We start from the raw sequence: 16,822 nt of genomic DNA on the forward strand, positions 1-16,822 counted from the left end.
CTCCTCCTGGCCCACTCTTTAATGTCTGGATCCTGGCAAATGGCCTCAGCCAGTGGTTCCATCGCTAGCACAAAGAGAGCTGGTGACAGCAGGCACCTTTGTCTACTAGATCTGGTAAGTGGGAAACCTGAAGAGATTTGTCCATTGGTCGTAACCTTTGCCCTGGGCACATGGCATAGCATCCTAATCAATTTCAAAAAATTGGCCCTAACCCCAATCCAGTCTATCAAAAGCTTTCTCTGCATCCAAGGAATTAGCCAATTCCTTCTCATTTCTGATTTGTGCCAGATCCATTACACTCAACTGTCTGCCAATGTTATCTGCTGCTTGTCTGTCCTGCACGAAGCTTGCCTGGTCTGTGTTTATCAATTTTGGTAAATGCAATGCCAATCTGTTTGGAAGGGCCTTGGGAAGGATCTTATAAATCGGTATTCAGCAGGGAAATTTGCCTATCAGAAGGTGGCAAAAGCAGATCTTTACCCTTCATTAAGACTGTTGTAACAATCGCTATTGTGAAAGATTCTGGGAGGGTCCATGTTTCCCTTGCCTGGTCCATCAGCTCCATATACAGAAACATTAGTGAATCCTTAAATTCTTGATAGAACTCAGGTGGGAATCTGTCCTCCCCCAGAGATTTACCATCTTGTAGGACACTCAATACTTTCCCCAGCTCTTCCTCTGTAAGAGGAAGGTCTTCCCTCCTGCTCCTCTGAGTTTAAGTTTGGGAGATCTAATCGGGCCAGAAACTCGTCCATTCGATTAGAATCCCCAGTCAATTCAGATTTATACAATCCTTCATAAAATTCTTTGAAGGTCTCATCAATTTCCTTTGGTTTATATGAGATCTGGCCATTCCCTGCTTGTACTGCATTGATTGTTCTAGGGGCTTGTTCTGCCCTTAACTGCCAGGCGAGGACCTAGTGAGCTCTTTCAACCCCAACTCTTAATACTTTTGTCTCAACCTCGTAACTCCATTCTCTACGTCTGAAGAATATTATTTTCCAATTTCTTGTTTGTAAGAGCTTTGTAGCGGTCCTCTAAACCTGATTTCTGAAAATCCTTCTCTCAATGGGTAATGTCCATTTCCAATTCCTCCACCTCCCTCATATTATTTTTCTTGACAGTCTTTGTGTACCCAATTATCTGGCCCCTCCTGTATGCCTTAAGTGTGTCACAGAAGGAATTTATCTGTCATAGAGGGACAGTTAGTCTCTCATTAAACTATAAAACTCTGGCTTTTTCAACAACAGTGTTCAGATGCCACCTATATGCTGTCTCCTGCAAATCTGGCATATCTATAGACAAAACCAAGGGGGAATGGTCTGAGAGAAGCCTTGCCCCGTTGCTTAGCTTTCATGATTGTACCCCCTATATGAGCTGAAGCCAGAGAAAAGTCTATTCTGGAGTATGAATCATGATGCTTTGAGTAAAACAAGTAATCTCTCTCAGATGCTTTTTTTGCCATACATCTATCAAATTCAGCTCTCCCATTCAGTCAATGGTGGCTTTCGCCACTCTAGTCCTGGTTATTCATTTTTTATCCACCACCGGATCCAGACATAGATAAAGTCACCCCCCATCAGAATATTTTAATTTGCCTCTGCTAATTGTAGGGAAATGTCCTGTATAAATTTTTCATCATCATAATTGGGGGTGTAGACATTCATGAGGATCTAGGATTCTGAATATATCTGACAGTGTACCATAATGAATCTTTCCATTTTGTCTGTAATCACCTTCTGCACCCACACTGGAAGACTCTTCCCCACTAGAATTCCTCCCGCCCTTGTCTTTGCGCCAAACAAGGAGCATATGACCTAACCCACCCATCCCCTTTTTAGCTTCTGATGCTCCCGATCAGTCCCGATCTCTTGGAGGAAGGGCAGATCTATCCCCATCATTTTAATGTGTGCCAAGACCCTTTTTCATTTTACCTCTCCATTTAAACTGTTAACCTTGAAAGTAGCAGACTTTACACTTTTAGCCATCACACCAGGGCTCCCTCCCTAAATGTTTTCCCTCCATTTCAACTGCCACATCCCCGCAGACCCAATCTTTTATCATCTTCCCATTGGTCCATTCCATCCAAGCTGCGACAGGCCCTTGGGATAAAAAAAAAGGATGCCACAAACCCATTTGCCCACAACATACATACCCATTCACAACCATACCCATCCAAATAATAAAAAGCCACCCTTCGCTCACACTTCTGGCAGTCACTCTCCTCCTCTCACTTTACCAAGTGGATACCATGACTTTCCATTCTCACCCTCAGTACCCTCCACCGATCCAGAACCCCCAGACCCTTAAATATAACATCTTTCATCATCTTTTTTTAAAAAAACATAAAACATCCAAAAGCCCATTCTTTATATAACAAAGAAATCTAAGTCCTCTCAGTCTACCAGTTTTAACAATTCTTTAAAGTCTTATTTCCCCTTTTATATTTTTTTCACTTGGTCCTCCATTTTACTGCGGGCAGAGTATTTATAAACTTTTCTGCAAAAAATTTCCTCCACACCCCCCACCCTGGCAACGATTGTCAGGGTAGTGGGATGATGCAGAACATAATCATATCTCTTTTGGTTTGCCAATCACTTAACCAGTCAAAGTCTTTCCGCCTCTTGAGCAGAGCTGCACTGATATCTGGATAAAAGAACACTTTCGACCCCCTGTACTCCAAGGGAGCTCCCCTTTGAATTACCTCTTTTGCCGCCGCCCCAAGTATTTTTTCCACCATCTTGAAACTATTTTAGATTTATAAGGATCGACCAGGGTCTTTGTCCCAGTCCTGGCTTAGGGATTGTGGCTCTAAAGGCTTTTCCTATTTTAATGGGGTTCTCCAGCACCTCCTTTCCTAGTGCTTCAGGGATCCATTTAGTTAGGAACTCTGTAAGATTCCCTCACTCGGAGTTTTTTTTCAATCCCACTATTTTAATGTTGCAGCGTTTTGTGAAGCTCTCCAGCTTCCCCCATACCTCATCTCTTTCTTTAAGGAGATCTTTAATTTCTTGCTCCATTGTGGCAGTTCTATCCTCCCTTACCCCCAATCTCTCCTGTTCCTCTGTCACCCTGCATGTAATATTCACCAGGGCCCCCTCTAACCTGTCTAATTTTTCTGACATGTCTCTGTTGCTTCTGTCCACTACCTTCTCTAACCTATTTTCCATTTGGGTCAGTCTGTAAAATGTCTTAAGAAGGGCTCTGGGTACTCCTCCTCCCTTTTCTGTTGCAGCCCAGCCTTCCAGTTTCTCTTGGCCTCCTGGCTGGGTCCCTCGCACAACCGACCTCTGCCATTGCAGCCACTACATTCGACCCGCTGACCCTCATCTCTAACTCGACTGCATTCGCGATCACTGTCCCAGTCAACCTCCTCTGCGTCCTTGTCTGGAGCTCGCAATCCCTGAGCTCACACTGGCTCCACCCGAGCCCGCCACTCCCCAACTCGACGCCCCACTAGCAGACCCCGACCTTTGGGGAGACCCGCGAGCTACGAGGGAGAGGCAGCTTTCCTCCCTCACCCCTGCTCACATGCTCCAAGGCTTTGACTGGCCTTACTGCCGCTCAGAGCCGTTCCTCCGTTCTGGGCACCACCTGCCTGCAGAGCTCCCATTGTTTCTGAGGTCGGGGGGGAGGGTTGCTCTGTCTTTGGCGGCCATTGGGTCGGCACCACCATTACTCGTCATGAGGCTCCTCCACTTGCCTTGGATCCTTGTCAGGTCGTCCATATCCTAGTTATAATTTTGTTTTTTTGTTGATTGAAGCTTCCTCACCCTCCTTATATTCAGGCAAGATTTTTTTGTCCTGAACTTCAATTTTGAATGCTATTTTCTGGTCTAGGTCTGGGAGCTCCTAGGATCTGCAGCCTTCTAAACTCTCACTATTATGTGACTCCCATTTATTTCTTCTTTTCTTTTTATATATTATCAACATTTATTTGTAAATATTGTAACAATGTGATTTGTTATTAATTGTTATAATTATATATTGATTTAAATAAAATATTCAAAAAAAGGACAGGCAGTGGACAGATATTGTATAATAAATGGTAGATTGGCTTCACCCTGCCTTTTAAAAAAGACAAGCAATTTTTAAAATCAATTTGATAGATACCAGTGTTATAAATGTACTGGAACAGTTTTGCTGGAAATGCAGTTAGCTCTGCAGCGCAGATACCACAGCTGGGGTGTTGTCTGCCTATATAATTTTTGGTATCAGCCATTTTTTGATATCCTGTGGAATGATTCAGATTGACTGGACTAGTTTCATGAAGGTGGTGAACTCAGGATGAAGAAAATCGGAAATGCTGGAGAAACAGCCAGTCTCACAGCATCTATAGATATATAACCAACATTTCTGGCCTCCGCCCTTCTTATAAAAGCAGGCAGGCATCTGAATTAAAGACTGGGATGGTGGGGAGTCCAGACCATCAGAGAAAAGGTGTTAATTGGATATGATAAGAGGAAATGTGAGAATTGATTTGGGCTCTGTGAAAGGAGCCAGAGGGAAGAGGGGGGAGATGAAAGAAAATAAAGCTAAAGGAGATTGGGGACGAAGATTGCAGGGGAGGGCGGGGTTTAACGGAAACTGGAGAAATCTATGTTAACACCATCTGGTTGAAGGGTTCCCAGGTGCAAGATGAGATATTGTTCCTTCAATTTGAGGGTGGTCTCAGTCTAACTGAGCATGAGACCATGGACCAACATGTCAGCAAGGGAATGGGAGGGGGAATTGAAATGTATGTCCACTGTCAGAATGAATCCAAGATGGATCATCTATTGATTACTTCTGGCTGAGCACAGTGCCAATGCTTCAATCTTGCCTGGCACCTACAGGTAAAATCACCATATCATCACGAAGCCTCATCCTTCTATAAGTTGACCACCACAATTCACAATGAGATGAGCTTCAATATGATCCACATGTTGAGACATTGCTTAGCACCATCAATTGCATGCTGTTGAGCATGTATGTAGTCATGTGCTCCACCTTCACTTGGCTGGCATCTAATGCTTAGATTATGTTGTTTCCTGCTCCTGGCATGTCCTTCAACACTCCCCATTACATAAGAACACAACAGCAAAAGTAGAACCACTTGGCCCCATGAGCCTGCCCCACCATACAATATGACCAGGTTTTCTGTGCCTGTTTGCATAACCCTTAATTTCCAAGATCAAGGATTAATCCCCCATCTGGTTAATAAGAGTAGAGTGAGCAATAAGCCAGACCATGAGGTTACAGATTATGATTATCTACATTTCTGATGCTTTGTGGATATGCAGGACTGATATGGCAAATTTGTTTCAAGTCTGTCCCATTCAGCACAATAAAGACCCATTTCATACAATTGTGCAGTGGTTACATCCTCCAATGTTATCATGGTCAGATGGATCTTCCACAGCTAGACTGGTGATGGCACCCAAATAGGTTTATCCATTGCATTGGTTTGCTCATCATCTGCTACAAATGTCAATCGGCAGCTTCTATATGTCCTTCAAGATACAACCAGCAAAGTCAGTACTGGTGTGACTGTGATTGCCCACCCAAAGTTCATTCAGTGTCCTTATTAATTTCAATTTTTCTACCAAATGTTGTTCAACATGAAACATACTCAGATGAAGGACAATAGGCATTAATAAGTGAAGGTTTCTTGTCCATGATTAACTTGATGTCCTCAGACTTCATGGGGTTTGGAGTTGACACTATCAACTCTAAGAGCTTCTTCCTACCTGTATTCACATTAAAAGTTCTGTTGTCACATACTACTACATTTAGAATGTAACATACATGAAATTCTTTAACTTTGTCTACCATAAGGCAGACAGAGAGTCACCACTTTGTCCAGCACCCCTCACAGAAACCTAGAACACCTGGTGTTTCTAGGTGGTCTCTCCTCCAAGTACTGACCTTTACAAAACTGCATGGGTTGAGAGTAATTTTGCTGTGTCAACTTTGACAAATTTTCGACTTTCCAATTAGCTTTGAACCTCATCCAGCAATTATATGCCTGCTCTGCAAGTTTATTAATAATGAACTTTTATTCTTTGTTGCAGTTTTCCTTCAAGTTGACTCTATCCTCTTAAATTTATCAACAAATTTAGAAAGAGCATCTTGATTCTGGGGTCTAAACCAGTGTTTTTCAAACTTTTTCTGTCCACTCACATACCACCTTAAGTAATCTCTATGCCATAGGTGCTCTATGATTAGTAAAGGTTTACTTAAGGTAGTATGTGAATAGGGAAAAAAGGCCAGATCAGCCATGATCTTATTGAATGGCGGAGCATGTTCAACAGCCCAGATGACCTCCTCCTGCTGCTTTTTTTATTTATATTCTCGTGTAGTTGCTGTTACCTATTTAAAATAATAAGTTGAGCAAGATGTTACCTTTTAAAATCCACTCTACTTATTATTATACTTTGTTTATAGATGCTGTTTTATTCTCTCTCTCATCAAAGATTAGTAATTTCTCCCATCCCAATATTAAACGAGTCAATAATTTCTAGACATGTTCAATATCCCTTCTTAAATCTAGGTGTAATTGTTATGTCAGTCTACTGGAACTACACTCTGTCTTAATGATCTCTGACCTAAAATACTTGTAGGAATTCTTCTGCAACTTCCTCTCTGGATTCTTTTGAAATGCAATTTATTAATACTAAAGCCTTTACCCTCAAGAGCATAATAAATTCATTTAATTTATCCCTTTTATCCATTTTAAACATACTGTCCTATTACTTATCTCATAATCTTATTAGTAAACACCAAAATAAAGATGTAATATTTCTGCCAGTGCTCTGTTATTCCCTCTCTGTTCTAAATGGCCACATTCTGCCATCACTTTTCTTTTTTTATTGTTAACTTATTTTATGTTTCTTCAGAATTTAATTTCATAGTTCTTATCTCAATTTTTTATTTAACTTCTCTTTTAATCCCATCATGAATTCATCTGAACTGAATGTCAGACTCGTGCAACATGGAAACAGGTCCTTCAGTTTACCAATTCCGCACCAACGATTGAGCACTCATCACATTAATTCTATTATTTTCCTCTTGCATCCCTAGCAATTAACACAGCCCTTCCCAATTCTTTTGTCAGGCACATATGCCAAGGGAAATTTACCAAAGGCAATTAACCCACCAACCAGCAAGCCACTGAAGCACCTGGATAATCAGAGGAAGAATGTGCAAACTCTGCACAGAAAGCACTTAAGGGTCAGAATCAAACTCAGGTCTCTGGAGCAATAAGGGATCTCTTTAGATAAAACAGCCTGGTGCTTCATTCTCCAAATTGTGGAATGGTTAGTGCAGCGGTTAGACAACCCTATTACAGCACTGACAACCCTTTGAATCTGGCATTGTCTGTGAGGAAACAGCTTGTGCATTCTCTCTGTGTCTGCGCGAGTTTCCTCTAGGTGCTCCAGTTTCCTCCCACCCTTAAAATATGTATGGGATTTTTGGTTAATTGGTATATTTGGATTTCATGGGCTCATGAGTCTGAAGTGCCTGTTGCCATGCTGTTTAAATAAATATTAAATAAATTAAAAGAATGACAGAAGACTTAATAGATATCATTAAGATTTTGAAAGGGTATGGCTGGATAAACAGGGAAGGTTTTTTACTTTGTAGAGACTGTAACTAGGTTCATATTGTCACCAACTCAACTCAGAAATGCAGAAAAACTGAATTAGCAGAGATAGGTAGGAAGTTCCATATTATACTCTGTCACAGATTAATTGAGGCAATTTATAAAAACATTAATGGGGAAGATATATAAATGAGAAATGAAAAGATATATTAAATGGGCAATGTAGACATGTGGAGGCTCATGTGATGCATAACATTAGCACTGGCATAAATATTGTTTCTGTGCAGTCAATATTTTGCAAATAAAATAAGCCATCTCACATCAAATTTCATCCAACATTTCATGCTTGGAAATTTAAGGGAAATATCCTTAGACAACTTAAGTAATGCATATAGGTGCTATACTTGCCTATATTTCCAATGATTAACTCGTTTTTGCTAATTATTGCTAAGTACCTTGAAGTCCCACTGGAAGATTTTGGTTTGCTGCATAATCCTCTAGTCAGTGAGAGACAAAGACAAATTAGCTCATGCCCAATTCAAATTCAATTAATTTGGATGCATCTCAGAGAGGAAATTAATCTGAGCTGGATAAAAAGATAGCCCATCCATAGTCCTTCATGGTGTTCACCACTAATGTGCACACATGGATATAGAACATGGTGCCTTTGGGTTCTACTGTTGAATGACCTTCAAGGTTTACAGGTGCCACATCCTGGATTTGACTAGGTCTGACTACTATGGTGAAAAGAAAGATGTAAAAGAACAATATCATAAAAGAGCCACAAATTCTTACCTGCTGACTCCTTTCATATTCTGCTATTTTCTCCATTTCTTCATTCATCTTTTCTATGTTTTGCCTTCTCCTTTCCTCCCACTCCTAGTATGAAAAGCAAATAAAGGGCCAGTTTTGAATACATTTTCTATCATATCAGCCATGCAGTGATTAAGTTGCTGGATAAGCAATCAACAGACTTTGTAATCCAAGTAACTGTGGGAATTAGTGTGGTTTTGTAATACATTTCAGTAAATAATTTGTCTCCTGCAACAAAGGTTCAGAAAAGGAAAAGAGGTGTCAGAAATGGTCCAATTGGGAAAGGGTGGTATTAATTATGGCAGAGCAAAACAGACCTTTTACAGTCTGTGTGAGCTAAGCCCTCAGGTATTCCATGAAGTCATTAAATAGAACTTTCTTTGTGGTGTCAGCAACTGTTATGCTGTAAATGATGCAGATATCCTTGCAGTCTCTCTATCAGATTACGATGCAATCTAGCAAGTAAAGATGGTTGAAGTGGGAGTACTGCCATGAGGTCTTGTAATTGCCATGAGGTATTGAAATGTCAATGCTGCAAACAATTTGGCAATTGGTAAGTTAGCTTTCCCTGTTTTTTGTCTGTCACTTTTTTTCCTTGAGGAGTCTTCTCTGATTCCTGCAAAAGAAGTTGACAAGGAGGATGATTTTTGTCTACACTGGGACTCCATTCAGAAAATATTCAATGGCATGAACAGAAGTCATCTTTGGCTTTGTCCATTGCTTCCAGAGTTGAGTATTATGTACCAATGATAGTTAAATGTTAATACTACTTTACTGTGAGTAACCAGGTCAATCTATAGGGAGAGTGACTTGGATGTTACATCCAGTTATCATGCTTAAATCCATCCTACTGTTGTCATTCTGGTATTCTCTTCCTGAGTGAAGTGCCCTGCCACTTTGTTCTTTGAACTTGCCTTCCCTGGCTATCGTTTCTTGCTTAGGTGGTGACCATCAGTTTTGTTTTCACTAATTTTATTGTTTTAGTTGCATCATGTTTTATTATCGACATTATCATTATTCTCTAAATCTATAAATGGAATGTTTATTCAAAATCTGCATTTCTTACACATTTTGCATTTATTCCCCTCACTTCAGTGGAATGACTTCCTGCCATTGACCAAATCATTTATATTTTAGTTAATTCACTCAAGGATCACATCAGTTGAGCTAGCATTATTGCCCATCCTTTTGCAAAAGCGACCTTCTTGAACCCCTGCATTCCTTGAGATGTGGTTTATACCCACAATGCTGCTAGGGAGGGAGTTCAGAATTTTAACCCAGTAATGGTGATACAATGCCCTTCATAATGTTTGGAACAGACTCTTTTTTTTTTCCTTTCTTTGTCCCTGTGCTCCACAGTTTTAAATTTAAAATCAATCTATTTCCATGTAATTCAAGGTTATTAGTGTACATTTTGGTTTGACCATGTAGAAATTACAGTGCTTTTTATACATAGTCCCCTCATTTCTGAGCACCATAACATATGGGACACAGCAATGGTGTGTATATTAAAATAGTTATGTTTAGTACTTTGTTGTCTATCCCTTGCATGCAATGAGTGCTTGAGGTCTGTGATTCATAAATCATTACCAGGTGCTGAGTATCTTCTCTGGTGATGCTCTGCCAGGGCTGCACTGCAGCCACCTTCAGCTCCTGCTTCATTCAGGGGCTTGTCCTCTTAAGTTTTCTCTTCAGCATATGGAAGGCATGCATGCTCCATTATGTTCTTCTCCACCTTATATGTTTGTAGTGTTTCATATTTTATTTTTTTATCTGCCAATTCTCTTCTTTTAGTTGTGCCTTCCTTCATTGCTAATTCTTTTTCTATATTTACTATTTCCCTTTCCAACTGCTCTGTTTCCTGATTGTAGTCCTTCTTCATCTTGGTTACATAACTTATTATTTGCCCTCTGATGAACGCTTTCGTTGCGTCCCATAGTATAAACTTGTCTTTCACTGATTCCATATTTATTTCAAAGTACATTTTAATTTGTCTTTCAATGAATTCTCTAAAATCCTGCCTTTTAAGTAGCATGGAGTTTAATCTCCATCTATACATTCTTGGAGTGATGTCCTCTAACTCTATTGTCAATATCAGGGGTGAATGGTCCGATAATATTCTAGCTTTATATTCTGTTTTTCTTACTCTATCTTGCATATGAGCTGATAACAGGAATAGGTCTATTCTTGAGTATGTTTTATGTCTACCCGAGTAATATGAATATTCCTTTTCCTTTGGGTGTTGTTTCCTCCATATATCCAAAAGTTGCATTTCTTGCATCGATTTAATTATAAATTTGGTTACTTTGTTCTTTCTGTTAATTTTTTTCCCAGTTTTATCCATGTTTGAATCCAAATTAAGGTTGAAATCCCCTCCTATTAGTATGTTCCCTTGTGTGTCTGCTACCTTTAAAAAAATATCTTGCATAAATTTTTGATCTTCGTTAGGTGAATATACATTGAGTAAATTCCAAAACTCCGAATATATCTGACATTTTATCATTACATATCTCCCTGCTGGATCTATTATTTCCTCTTCTATTTTAATTGGTACATTTTTACTGATTAATATAGCTACTCCTCTAGCTTTTGAATTATATGACGCTGCTGTTACATGTCCTACCCAATCTCTCTTTAATTTCTTGTGCTCCATTTCAGTTAAATGTGTTTCTTGCACGAACGCTATATCAATTTTTTCTTTTTTCAGTAAATTTAGCAGTTTATTCCTTTTGATTTGGTTATGTATTCCATTAATATTTAAAGTCATATAGTTCAACATAGCCATTTAATACTTTGTTTATCTTCCCTTTCCGTTTCCTCATCATCACCTTTCCTTCTTATCCATTTCTGCTTTCTTGTTTTGAACACTTTGTAAGACAACATTTCTAAAACATCAAACATTTCCCTTATTCTCCTATCTAAAATTTATTTAACCCCATTATCCCCTCCCCTTCCTGAGTTGCCCTTTATCCCTTGTCAGGCAACCACATCGCTCCTCTCCATTTGGATTTGCGAATTCACTCGCAAGCGTCAACTGATTTTGCAGTGACTGTAACTCCTCCCCACCCAGCCCCCCCCCCCAGAAAAGATTTCAATTTTCATATATAACAAAGGTCACTCTTTTAATTCCCTCCTTACTTCCTCTGTTCCCCCTCATTCCCTTATTAATTCTTATCTATACTCTATATATTTTCCTTTAAATACAGATACACTCATGTACACACATATATAGACACATATATACATACATATATATATAAATAAATAAATTGGAATAAAATATATATATATACCCATATACACACATACATATAGTTCGTGGTCATTTTGACTCTCGTTACATGTCTTCATCTCTCTGCCTGTTTTGTAGTTGTTCTGCAAATTTTCGTGCTTCCTCTGGATCCGAGAATAGTCTGTTTTGCTGCCCTGGAATAACTATTTTAAGTACCGCTGGGTACTTTAACATAAATTTATATCCTTTTTTCCATAGGATCGTTTTTGCTGTATTAAACTCCTTTCTCTTCTTCAGGAGTTCAAAACTTATGTCTGGATAGAAAAAATTTTTTTGAATTTTGTATTCCAGTGGCTTTTTGTCTTCTCTTATTTTCTTCATTGCTTTCTCCAATATATTTTCTCCTGTTGTATATCTTAAGAATTTTACTAAAATGGATCTTGGTTTTTGCTGTGGCTGTGGTTTCGGGGCTAATGTTCTATGTGCCCTTTCTACTTCCATTTCTTCCTGTAATTCTGGTCTTCCTAGGACCCTGGCGATCCAATCTTTTATAAATTCTCTCATATTCTTGCCTTCTTCATCTTCCTTAAGGCCCACTATCTTTATATTATTTCTTCTATTATAATTTTCCATTATATCCATCTTCTGAGCTAACAGCTCTTGTTTCTCTTTAACGTTTTTATTAGATTCTTCTAATTTCTCTTTTAAGTCCTCTACTTCCATTTCTACGATTGTTTCTCGTTCTTCCACGTTGTCCACTCTTTTTCCTATATCTATTCATTTTTTCTTCTGCACTTTTAATTCTTCTTTTTATTTCACTAAATTCTTGTAATTGCCATTCTTTTACTGATTCCATATATTCTTTAAAAATGTATATATCCATTGTCTTGCCTTTCCCTTCTTCTTCCATTTCTCTATGTTCTTCTTTTTCTTCTTCCTCTGGGTTGGTCATCTGTTGTTTCCTTGTTTTCTTTTTACTCTCTTCTTTCTTGTTCTCGTTGTTTTCTCTGTTCTCTTCCTGTTGTTGTGTTGCAGCTGTCATCCTCAGCTGTGGAGATCGACTCCTCAGCTGTTCCCCCCTCCCGTCAGTGTGGTTTTTTTTCATACGCGGTTGCGCACTTTTACTTGGCTCCGCGAGCCATTTTTGTAGTCCCGAGCTCGGGACTTCCACTGACCTTAGGGAGCGGGCTTCTTTCTCCGCGGCAGGCCTCTTCGGACAGGTAAGGCCTTCACCTTCTTCTTCCAACGTTCTTTCTTCTTCTCTTCTTCCCGTTGCTTTCGACTTTTCTCTCTTCGCTGCCATTTTCTTACCACCTTTACTTTTACTTTGTTTTAATTTTTATTCTTGCACCTTTGTGTTTTGTGTATTTTTTAAAAACTTTTCCGGAGAGGGCTGGAGTTCCCTGACCGGCCACTACTCCATCACGTGACTCCACCTCAAGGCATGCATGCTCAATTGGATTTAGATTGGGTGAATGACTTGGCTATTCAAGAATTTTCCAGTTTTTAGCTTTAAAGAACTCTCTGATGCATTAGCAGTATGTTTGGGACCATTATCTTGTATGATGAAGCACCAATGGTGATATACCACTGTATACTGTTACTTGGTTACTGGCACTGTATATACGTCTGGTTCTAATGTATGGCTGGCCCGCCTTCCCTCGGTAATTCCACCCTCTGGAATCCCCTAATAAAGGCAGTTAAGCCGTCCCTCCCCAGAAATGGAGCATGTTCCAAGTCTTGTGGTATTAAAAGCCTGTCGTCTGCAACTCCAATCTTTTGGTATTATTGATATTGTATTAACACCATCCAATGAGTTTGGAGGCATGTGCTCAAACCTGATCAGATAAGAATTCTTAGAATTCATTCTGCTCCTGTCATCAGCAGTTACTTCATCAATGAAGTCCGCCAGTACCCGTTGCAGCCAAACATGTCCCCAGAACACCCCCACCACTATGTTTCACAGATGAGGTGGCATGCTTTGGATCTTGTGCAGTTCCTTTAGTCCTCTACACTTTGCTCTTGCCATCACTCTGATACAGGTTAATCTTGGTCTCATCTGTTCACAAGACCTATTTTCAGAATTCTGTAGGTTCTTTTAAATACTTCTTGGCAAACTGTAATCTGGCTAACTGTTTGATTACAAATTTAAAACTGTGGAGCACGGGACAAATAAAGGGAAAAAATGGTCTTTGTCCCAAACATTATGGAGGGCACAGTATATTTTCAGGTCTGGATATTGTGTGGCTTGGTGTGCATTTCCAGGTGGTGGCATCCCCATGCTTTTGTGCCCTTGTTCATCTAGCTGGTAGAGGTGATGAATTTGTGATAAAGGATTCTTGGTGAGTTGTTGTAGTACATCCTGTCATTGGTGCAAACTAATGCTACTGTCCCTTGGTGGTGGAGCGAGTGAATGGTTGCAACTGGAGTGCTTGTCAACTGGGCTGCTATGTCCTGTGCAGTGTCAAGTTTCTGGAGTGTTGTTGAGCTTTGCATATGATGGAGAGGCTTTGAAAAGTTAAGAAGCAAGTTACTCACCAAAGGATTCCTCGCCTCAGACTTGCTCTTGTAGACTAATTGTGTGTATATGGCTATGTCATTTCCATTTCGAGTCAATGATAACTCTCAGGTGACTGAAAGTGGGGGATTTAGTGATGGTAATGGCATTGAAGATCAGGGGGTGATGGTAGGATCTTTTTCTTGCTGATTACAGTCATTGTCTGGCACATGTTATGTGCCACCCATCTTCCTGTAGGATAAGTTTTTTTCCTCCTTGTCGACTATATTGTTGTTTTTATTCAAATCATTTACGTGTCATCCATTTGTCTAAATTATTAATAACTATTAAAGAAGATAGTTCTGAGCCTTATATAATCCCACTTATGACTGCTTTCCTATCACAAAACATTTATTAGCAACGATTCATTTTAAAGTAGAATTTTTATTTTTGCCTCCCTCTACTTTTTGCAGTCTTTGCACATATCTTCTCAAGTACACTGATATGAAATGCATGTAATCCTACAGTGAGCTTTGTATGGCCTCAGGATAACTTTAGCATGTAAGATTCCACTATTATGCAACATAAACCTTTGATTCCATATAACATAGAACATTACAGCACAGTACAGACCCTTTAACCCACAATATTGTGCCAACCTACATAAACTAACTCAACAATCTAAACCTTTCCTTTCTCACACTCATAACCCACTATTTTTCTGGCATCTATGTGCCTAAGAGTCTTTTAAATCTTTCTATTGTACTAGCCTCCACCACCACTGGTGGCATTAAGTTCCAGGCACCACTACTCTCTTTGACTTCTCCACTTATCTCTCCTCCCATTATCTTCTATAGATGTCTTCTGTTATTTGCCACTGTCACCCAGGGTAAAAAAATGCTGGCTGTCCACTCTATCTATGCCTCTCATAATCTTGTAGACCTCTATTAAGACACCTATCCTCCTTCTTCACTTAAAAGAGAAAAGCCCTTGCTCTGTTAACCTCATAAGACACATTACCAATCTAGGCAGTATCCTGGTAAATCTCCACTGCACCCTCCAAAACTTCCACATCCTTCCTGTAATGAGATGACCAGCACAATATTCTAAGTGTAGAATAACCAGAGTTTTATTGAGCTGCAACATTACTTCAAGGCTCTTGAACTCAATCCCCCCGATACATGAAGGCCAGTATTCTTAACCACCCTATCAGCTACGCGACAATCTTACAAGATCCAAGGATTTTCACCCGAAGGTCCCTCTGTTCCTTCACACAGCTAAGAATCCAGCAATTAACCATGTACTCAACATTTAAGTCTGACCTTTCAAAATGCATCACTACACACCTATCCAGAATGAACTCCATCTGCCATTTCTCTACCCAAATCTGCATTATCTATATCCTATTGTAACCTATGACAGCCTTCCACACCATCCACAACTTTAATCTTCATGTCATCTGCAAACTTACTAACCTATCCTTCCACTTCTTCATTCAGAACATACATAAAAATCAGAAAAAGCAGAGGTGCAGAACAGTTCGCTATGGAACTCCACTAATCATTGACCTCCAGACAGTATACGTTCTACCTAATACAGGTGCCTAGGATCATCGAAACCTGACACCGGTCATTATTCAGAATCTTCAGATTTGGCAATAATTTTGATTTCCATCCCTTTAAGTCTGCCTGAGTCATGCTACCATCTCTCCCCCCACCCCACCCAAGTCATGCTGCCGTCTCCCACCCAAGTTGCGCTGCCATCTCTCTCTTTCTCCCCCCTCCACATCCATCACGCTGCTGTCTCCCCCGGCCTGAGTATTGCTCCCAACTCTCCCCCCCACCTGAGTCACACTGCCTTCTCTCTCCCCCCTCGCCTGCCCAAGTCACGTTGCCGTCTCTCTCTCTCTCCCCCCGCCAAGTTGCACTGTCGTCTCCCCCTCCACTCGCCCACCTGAAATGCACTGCCATCTCTCTCCCTCCACCCCCTGATGTACCAGCACCCTTCTTGGTTCCCATGCACTAGCGCTGGTACAGTGGTTTCAGCTTCATGGGAATTATGGGTAGCAATGACAACCATTGAGCTGCCACTGGGCCAACTGAAAGCATCGCGCAGCTGAGCGTCAGTATATGGTGATTCGGAGGCACTTATAAAGTAGCAGAACACGACGGGATACAAGGTTGAGCAAGGGTTGCGTTGGATTATGTTTGGTGCCACCCTATCTATGCCTCTCATAATCTTGTAGACCTTTATTAAGACACCTATCCTCCTTCTTCACTTAAAAGAGAAAACCCCTTGCTCTGTTAACATCTCATAAGACACATTACCAATCTATGATGAGCAGATATCATCTATTGAAAAAAAGTGCTGGTTTTCGGAATTCCTACTCTCTGCAGGGAAGCAAATTTTGTATCCACAACATACACCACCCTAACTTTATTAATTTTTGTCACTTCCTCAAAAAACTCAATTAGGCTCATTAGACATGATCTGCCCCTCAAAATCCATACTGAGCATCTCTGAGAAGACTATGCTTCTCTAAATGCTTATAAATCCTGTCCCAAAGAATTTCTCCAATAGTTTCCCTCCACTAATATAAGACACTTTAGGTCAGGGGTGGCCAACCTTTTAATTTAGATACGCAGCACAGTAACAGGCCAGTTGAGTCCATGAGTACTTACTGGGGGAGTAGGTT

At 40.1% G+C, this 16,822-nt stretch overlaps 1 protein-coding gene across 8 annotated transcripts in view; it reads right to left on the reverse strand.

The window, feature by feature from the left end:
• The window catches only part of LOC138753842 (coiled-coil domain-containing protein 9-like), a 299,921-nt gene that overhangs the window by 168,037 nt on the left and 115,062 nt on the right, over positions 1-16,822 (reverse strand). For all 8 annotated transcript variants that reach the window (XM_069917295.1, XM_069917298.1, XM_069917301.1 and 5 more), the window contains one exon: positions 8,381-8,464. In XM_069917295.1, coding sequence (XP_069773396.1) covers positions 8,381-8,464 — 84 coding nt within the window. The remainder of the gene's footprint in view (positions 1-8,380; positions 8,465-16,822) is intronic.

Source organism: Narcine bancroftii, chromosome 2, assembly GCF_036971445.1.
Source record: "Narcine bancroftii isolate sNarBan1 chromosome 2, sNarBan1.hap1, whole genome shotgun sequence".
In the NCBI taxonomy this organism is placed as follows: domain Eukaryota; kingdom Metazoa; phylum Chordata; class Chondrichthyes; order Torpediniformes; family Narcinidae; genus Narcine; species Narcine bancroftii.